The following is an 8,436-nucleotide window of genomic DNA, read 5'->3' on the forward strand; positions in this document are numbered from 1 at the left end:
AATCTTCACTGTAACAACTATCACAAATCTTTGTGCAGAAGATGACATGCTAAACTTGGAATAAAATGACCCCAGACCAACTAACAGTATTTAAAAGTTTTGATTTTAATGGTTAAATGTATGATTCACTGAAAGAGCAGCCACTATTTTTCTTGAAGACTTCACATATCCGATAAACTCTTTAGATTCATATAAATACAGAAAAGTATACCAAGTTAAATGGTATAATTGCATTCTTCTGAGACTTCATCATTGAATGGTATATTTTCTCCTTTACTGTACTTGTCATTTCTATTTTACAGTTTCTATTTTTGTCTCTGTAAATGTAAATGTAACTACACTTTGCAGCCTGAAATTCTTTTTGTTACTTTCAGGTCTATGATACGGTGAACCATGAGGTTAACAGGTTAGTAAAACATTTTCTTTTACATTCCAGTGGGAACTAGTTGGTTAGGTCTGTCTTCCCCTGAACTCGAATGTCCTGTTTTGTTGACAGGCCCCCTGAGAGCTGTGGCTGTGCTGCTATTGGTGGGGCTCACCTGGCTGCTAGCAAACACCCTCTTTGGAGGGGAGAGTAGTTCATCTGTGCGGCATTTATTCACCGGTAAGAGAAGTACTTCTGAAATGATGAGTTAATTGACAGCCAATTAGTTGACTTTCGTTGGCTCTAGAGGTTTATTGAATTGAAACTTGAATATTTGTGCTTTTGTAATGTTCGTTGGGCAAGTTCTGGGAATTTAAACAGTGATGACGATTTAGAGACTAACGACTAATTGATACAGAAAATTATTGTTAGTAGCAACCCGAAAGACAAGTTGTAAGTGGGTTTAGTCTTGATGCATGTTTGGTGTTGTGTCTGTGTATAACATTAAAGCCTTTTTGATATGAGAAACTTCAACTGAGTGTGAAAATTGTGTATTTTTTTTAGGGGCAAGTGAGGAACCGACTCCTGGTAAGTACAAGAAACTGTATAGGATGACTCTTCCTTTCAAGCATCATCGTGATAATGTTGCATCCTTATTATCTTCCTTATCACCACTGACTAATGTATCATATATTCTAGCTGAAACCCGCCCTCGACGGTATAAATGTGGACTTTCAGCCCCCTGTCCCCCAAAACATTTGGCCTTCCGCCTGGTGTCTGGTGCCGCCAACGTCATCGGGCCCAAAATCTGCCTGGAGGACAAGATGTGAGATTCAACACTTACCCATCTCCTTTCATCTATGTCTTTGTCTCCCCTGCTGTCTCTCTTCTTTGTTTCTTTTTTTTTTGGTTTCACACTCTGTTCTTTTTTCCTCTTTGCTGTCATAACCAGGCCTCCAAGTCTGTCTGGGGAGCTGAATGCAAGTATTGTTTCAGACTGTCTGTCCCCCACTTCTTTGGTTTTGTCTTGACCCTTTTTATATTAGTTGGTGCTAGGCAGCGTTTATAAGTGTGTAGATGAATGTTAATGTGGAAGTGTTCTTCTTAGGTGCTGCAGTTGGTGCTTTAACCTCTTTTGTTTCTGTCTCACAGGTTAGTGAGCAGTGTGAAAAACAATGTCGGCCGTGGACTAAACATAGCTTTGGTCAATGGTAAGAGTGTCATCTTCCACCATTTAACCGATGGTGTTAATATTTTAAACTCCTGTTAACTGTGTTATTTTAACATCTGCCTGATGTTTCTTTGCTCTAGGGGTGACAGGAGAGCTCTTGACCACAAAGAACTTTGATATGTGGGCAGGAGGTAATAGAAACCAGACAGTAATGTATAGTATTGCACATCTGGCACATATGGCTTGGCAATAACAAACTATAAACCACACATAGCTCATCTAATGTTCTTTCTCAGATGTTTCTGACCTGTTGAAGTTTCTCCGGCCGCTCCATGAAGGAACACTCGTGTTCGTGGCTTCCTTTGATGATCCAGCTACAAAGTAAGAATCCACGATGTGCTATCAGTTCCAGCCTAACACGCCTCGTTTTTCCTCTGAGACGCACTTCACAGCAGTTTTCACTGATAAATTGTCAGCTATAGTCTGTATCTATAAAGTATATTTCATTTTATGACTTGGTTAATGTTTTGTTGAATAAAATAAATATGTGCCACTGCTACAGAGAATAGCATTTTAATAGCTAAAGAACTGGAGGGCCAATGTCCAACCAGTTTCATAAACCGACGGCTGATACTTGTCAACTTCACCTTTTATGTTCGAATAAATTCAATTAATTCATCTTTAAAATCTCACGTAAAACAAAAAAAAAAAAACATTACAGCACAGAAAACAACTTGCCACAACTTAGAGTAGGTAAACCAGCTGTCAGTTAACTATCAGAATCACTTTTATTGACCCTGTATGCACGCACATACAAGAAATTTGATGCATGTATATTTATATTTTAAACTGTATTTAAACAATGAGAATAAATAATACCATATCAGGTTTTATGCTACAAAACCTAATGTGAAAATTAGCATTTGGACACTGTAATTGTCATTGAAGGAGGTGAGCAGAGCAGTCAAGAATGAGTTCTTGTGGTGCCAGGAATCATAATTACATTTAATGTTTTTAGTTGCATTTCAATTAAATCTGATGGCTGGTTAATTTGTGACTGACAATGTTCATGTTCACAGATCCCTTGTTAAAGGCTTTGTAGCTTAGAAACAAATCAGGGTTGTAAAGTGGTTAAACCTCAGAGTTGAGCCATAAAGTGCCATTGAGATGTTGTCAAAGCCCAGGAGGAGCCTACTGAGAAATGTTTTTACATTTGCATTAACTGTCTTGCTTAATGGAACAGCCAACCCTCTTATACGTCCAGTGTGTAACACTTAAAAGGATCTATAGGCAGAAATAGAATATAATATTCACAGGTATGTTTTCATTAGTGGATGTTAACCTGAAATTAAGAAACACTGTGTTTTCGTTACCTTTAGAATGAGACATTTTTATCTAAAGACTTGGTCCTCTTCTACAGTTTCTACAGTAGCCCAGAGCAGACAAACCAAACACTGACTGTAGAGAAGGCCTTTTGTGTATCTTGTGAGTTTCATGGCCATAGTTTCTCCTACACACAGACTGAGCTGTATTCATATGGTTGCAATCTGCCACTGAATCCTACACACTGGTGCTTTAATAGACATTAAACTTCTACCTTATTTCCTCATTTCCGGTGACAGGTTGAACGATGAGTCTCGGCGACTGTTTGAGGAGCTCGGGAGCACGGCAGTGAAGGAGCTGGCCTTTAGAGACAGCTGGGTATTTGTAGGAGCCAAGGGCATCGAGAATAAGAGTCCTTTTGAGCAGGTATGTTACTGTTTCTATTAATGTTCAACAGAGGCAGGAAGAATAGGCAGAATACATCAGCTCATCTGATGCAATGCTAATTTGCAGACAGTTAACTGCTTACAAATGCTGCAATAAAATAAAAAATATTCAAGGTTATTGTCATTTACAACGTAGGGTGTATAATAAAATTCAGATTGTAGTTCACTTTATGCTACTCGTAACAAACAAAAACACATACTACAACATATTGCCATTTTGAATATTCAAATTCTAGCTTGTAAATTTGACAGCACATGATGAACAATATGGTTTGTTTTTACCAGCTGGCCAATGTGATCATGTGTCCTGTAGTGATGTCTACCAGACTGTTCTGAGCATTTTCCAAACCTGAACGTAGCATTTGAGATTTAGGATTTTCCTTCCATCCAAATTTGTTGGGAGTTGGATTATGCTGCATGTTACATAATGCGCTGTTTTTAAAACTTCTATGCTTGATGCATTCATGTGCTTAGAAGAAAGTCCGAAATTATGAGTATAATAACTTCTAGTGTGCTTTGGAAAACGATCTTCTCCCCTTACCCATCCACATTAACAATGAGTGGAGCACTTCACCATCCAGCAGCTGCGATGCAGTGAGGAGCTGATCCCGGCCTGTTTTGTTGACATTAGTTGTGTTTGCCTGTGGTTGTTCCCATTAGCGCATGAAGAACAGTAAGAGCAGCAACAAGTATGAAGGTTGGCCCGAGTCTCTGGAGATGGACGGCTGTATTCCTCTGCGGGCACCCCTGGAAGGATGATCGTGCCTGATTCTCTCTCACATACAGTACAGAAACACCTGGAGCCACAGCAGTGGATTCAAATGACTGTTAGAAAGCCAGGGAACTGCAGAATGACTAAAACTATCCAAGATCCAGGCCACAAACAACATTTTATTATCCCTCTCGTGGCAGAGACATGAGCTGACTGCGAGGATTGTCCTGGGACTTGATATATTTTTTTTTTTAAATGCTGGAACCTGTTTTAGAGGATTTGCGTGTTGAACTTTGTGAGCCGCCTTTGAGCTGAAGTAATGTTTTAGAAACAAGAAAAATGTTTGTGTTGGGTGAAGGGAAACTCGAGAGGACAAATGTTTGATGACCAAAGTGTACAGCGACTAGTGAATGAACACAGCTGGTGTAGGTCTTCCAGAGCCATTGTAGGAAAAAGAACATATTTGTGTAAGCCTTCCTGTAGGGTGTCAGTATTCTTGAAACGGAGGAATATGAAGCATTAAATACCTGCGCAACTTGATGTTCTGCAGGCTAAAGACACACCTAACAGGGTTCACACTAAGGCGATGGGAAACCTGAGCCACATCAGCATAGGAAAAATGTGAGGTACAGCGTAGTATGAATGTCCTACTGAACACCAGGTCTGTGGGCAGATTTTATATTTAAATCCACTAATATATTTTCCTCCTGTGATATATATTTCAGTAATATTGTTAATACTAGTGTTAGCTGTCATTGTTTCCTTAGAACTTGATGCACTGCAGTTATTGCTTGCCATGTTTACATTTAGGCAAACTTTACGTTGATCATTTTTCTGTGATAAAACTATTTATTTTAACACTTAATCGGAAAACATACAGACGGACACGACAGACTCAATAGTGTTGGTTTATCATAACGCCGCCCGTGGTTGTAATGTTGTCTCAGGCCTGCAAGCATCTTTCCACTGAGTGCTTTGTTTGAAGTATTCAGCCTAAATGTGTGGTTGTGTGTGTCGTTTTTTTTTGTTTTGTTTTTAAAGATGTTGAGTGTATCCACCGGGCTCCTTGCAAGCCTAACATGTAGGAAATGCACAGAAAATTAAATATTGTTTTACGTATATTGTTAGAATTCAATTTTAGCTGCTTGGTCCGAATCTAAATGTAAAAGATTTTTCTACAAAGCATTACACTGTCTTTATATTGTGACAATAATGCTAATAAATAAAAATGTCTCAACATTTCCTGTAGTTTTTGTTTTTGTTTTATTCAACTGGAATACTTAAAGAAATTCACCAGAGGGCGACAACAGACAAAGCTTCTCTGAGGTTACTCGGTTCACTGTGCTCAAGGCTTCACTGACCATATGTGCTGACGGGGATAAACTCTGGGACTGGTGGACAAGATTTCAGGTTTGACGGTGAATTCAGTGACAGCGCAGAACCGCGTTGCTCGGTGAATCGGTAGACTGTGAACGTAATAATGACAAACAGCATCAGTCTCATTGTTATATTGAAATGTGTTGTGGGGCCTTCAAGCGTTGTTGGAAAAATCGTGATTTCCAGTTGCGTGTTTACAAATGAGCTGTGTTAAGAGCTGTGGGTTATGTGATGTTCAAAGGCAGAGGGACAGGTAAATTATTGAGTTAGAATAACAGTGTAGTTTAATGCAAAGATTATTATCTGGACTTAGTTAGTGCTATTATGTGGGCCCACTTTCATATTTATTTATATTTAGTCTTTTTGGTTGCTTTTATGTCACAATTAAAGTTTTAGATGGGATGCATGCTATTACTCCACTTATGGTAATTAAGTGTCACAGCAGCAAAACCTGAATTCTGTGAACATTTTAAGCATTAGATAAAAATAGAGGTACTTAAAAGATGTGAGGCGGGAATTTCTTTTCACAGCCTCCACTCCACGTGTCTCATTCCCATTTTATGCTATTTTATATATCTATATTCGACTACAAGTCAGAGATTGTACTTTTTACTTCACTACATTCATCTGACAGCTCTAGTTACTTTTCAAGTCAAGATTTTTCCACATATGATCAGTAAAGCAGTTCAAATTAGTTCTGCCTTGACAACATTGAAATGCTGCTTGAATAAATGCATCAATAATAATATTCCAATAATTTATACAATGCTCAATGTGGTTGTTTTGTATTAGGTAACTCTGGATACTTACGTAGATCCCTTCTAGACGTATAGATAAAATAAGCACAAATAGTCTGCTTGGAACAATAATGTGTCTGATATGTCCCCCGCCCCACAAGTACAGTATAATTTCTACATTAAAACCCATAAAAAGACCTCTACTAAGAGCACGGAGAAACATATACATGAATAGTCCAATAAGCCAAGAGGGGGCAATTTAATTAACCAGCTCTTAAGAAGGGAGGCTTTTTGGATTTATGAACTAAACACAATTGAACCTCATGGACTTAATGAAGCACAGGATTTGAGCTGTTTGTTGTGACATAAATACTCTAATCTTATATCTCTCTATACAGGTAATTTGGACCCTTAGAGAGAGATGAGACACTAGGTCCCCTGGCCTCCCCATTCAGTGGTGTAGAGGGACAGTGGTAGGACCTACAGGATATTTCAGCTGTACATTTACAATAGTCTTCTTCTTGTTGTATGTAATGTGTAATTCTTGTGATTCTGTTAGACTGATCATGCTGTTCTTGAATTTATTTTCCTTTGCATTTTGCAATATGTATTTTTGTATTGTACATTTGTAGAATATATAAAACATTTTGAAATGAAAAATTAAGACTGATGGCACATGACTGATCATGTGACCCATGTTATTTATCTCTTAAATAAAATCACAATAAAGTTATTTCAGTGTGCGTGGTCACATCTGATTTCATAATCATGTATCTGTCTGATCTCTAAAATAAATACCACAGTAACCATAAACAATGTGACAATATAATTTACAGGCTCCTTAATATCAATAATAGAGTAAAAAAAACAATAGTTTGAATGCTCATTTTAGGTTTAACCCTTAGGGGTTCCTTTAAAAAAATCACACATCTGTTCCACCTTCGCAAAAACTGCTGTAAAAATCTTATAAATCAATATTTTTTTCTACTTTAAATGAGTCAATCTTTTAGAACTACTTCAGCTTGAAATATACATATATATCAAGCATTTTATTATATTTGGTGGATTTGTTAACCCTTTAAAAAGGCCCAATAGTGTTTACACATCTTCTGCTGTTTTTTTTATTGAAATAACAAAAAAAAGCTTAAATAATTTCCATACGAAGTAATGCCAAAGAGTATATGCTGGTTATAAATATTTTGGTTAGGGGACTGAGATAAAGCCAATGGATTGGCAGCAACACTTGATTTTTAATTGCCAATATTAGTTTTTTCTGCAGTGTCAGATTTTAAAACCAAAAAAATGCTACCAAAAAAAACGGAACGGCTGCTGCGCCGCGGCTGAATCTTACGAGGAGCATGGTTGAAACCGGCAACTATCGAATCACATAACGAGGCTTTGAGTGAACTTGAACCACGCGGCCGCCACGCCCTCTTCGTGGGGATTAATCGAGAGTGCGATTACGTGCGGCGCTCTTGGTTCTGTCCTTCGAGGCATAGACAGAGGTAGGACCCATAGTGGCAGTCGATGAGCTGTGCGTGACCAGAGGCGTCTGCTCAGTGCGACACGAGAAGCTGCTGATAGGCTCGTCGGTGTGTGAGTCTGTGGCGTGGTATGCTCGTTCGTTAGTGAATCTTATTGTGTACATAAGGCTTGCTGTATTTCTATGTGAATTCGGATGTGTCGACTATGAATGGCAGATACGCACAACTCGAGAGTCCTGACAGACCGGTATGCAGGGATGTGATAATGGGTATATCTGGTAGAGTCAAGCAGCACGACTGTGTCGTATGCGACGATGTGCTCGTCGAAGTCTGTCCGGGTGGTGGATTTTTCAAGCTGACACCCGCCGGCGGAAAGTGTCAACAGCTGATGGAAACCTATTATGAAAGAATGAAGACTAATTGTCGGGAGCAGGAGATGGTGATGTATTGGCTTTTTTTATTTTAAGTGTTAAATGCTATTTTTTTCAGAGGTGATATAGTGAAATATATATATATATATTATAATAATTTTGAGTAGGCAGACAGTCCAGTGATAGGAATTCATGCTAAATTAAGTGTTGGTTAAATAATAAGTAATAATATAATAAGATAATGGATATAGTAGTAATAACTAAAAATAATATATTCTGAGTTAATAGTATTATTTGGTATTCACAGTGATGTGTAGCTATAGCTATCTGCGCTGAGTCTGCTGTTTTTCTTTGAAAGAAAGTATATCGCTGTGGACCGTACCGACCTACGGGATGCCTACATGTTGGGGTGGTGATGTTTGTTGTCATTTTGCCTATTGAGTCTCTCTTT

General features: G+C 38.3%; 1 protein-coding gene across 1 annotated transcript in view; it reads left to right on the top strand.

Moving 5' to 3' along the window:
- Positions 1 to 5,258, top strand: part of fam3a (FAM3 metabolism regulating signaling molecule A) — a 5,808-nt gene extending 550 nt beyond the window's left edge. Inside the window, exons 2-10 of the mRNA XM_035656970.1 lie at positions 375 to 406; positions 497 to 604; positions 929 to 952; positions 1,064 to 1,190; positions 1,517 to 1,575; positions 1,676 to 1,726; positions 1,832 to 1,916; positions 3,158 to 3,284; positions 3,965 to 5,258. Of these exons, the coding sequence (XP_035512863.1) occupies positions 394 to 406; positions 497 to 604; positions 929 to 952; positions 1,064 to 1,190; positions 1,517 to 1,575; positions 1,676 to 1,726; positions 1,832 to 1,916; positions 3,158 to 3,284; positions 3,965 to 4,063 (693 nt within the window). The 5' untranslated portion in view covers positions 375 to 393 and the 3' untranslated portion in view covers positions 4,064 to 5,258. The remainder of the gene's footprint in view (positions 1 to 374; positions 407 to 496; positions 605 to 928; positions 953 to 1,063; positions 1,191 to 1,516; positions 1,576 to 1,675; positions 1,727 to 1,831; positions 1,917 to 3,157; positions 3,285 to 3,964) is intronic.
- The last annotated feature ends 3,178 nt before the right edge of the window (positions 5,259 to 8,436 follow it).

Source organism: Morone saxatilis, unplaced genomic scaffold (assembly GCF_004916995.1).
Source record: "Morone saxatilis isolate NCDOM2014 unplaced genomic scaffold, NCSU_SB_2.0 Contig15, whole genome shotgun sequence".
Lineage (NCBI taxonomy): Eukaryota > Metazoa > Chordata > Actinopteri > Moronidae > Morone > Morone saxatilis.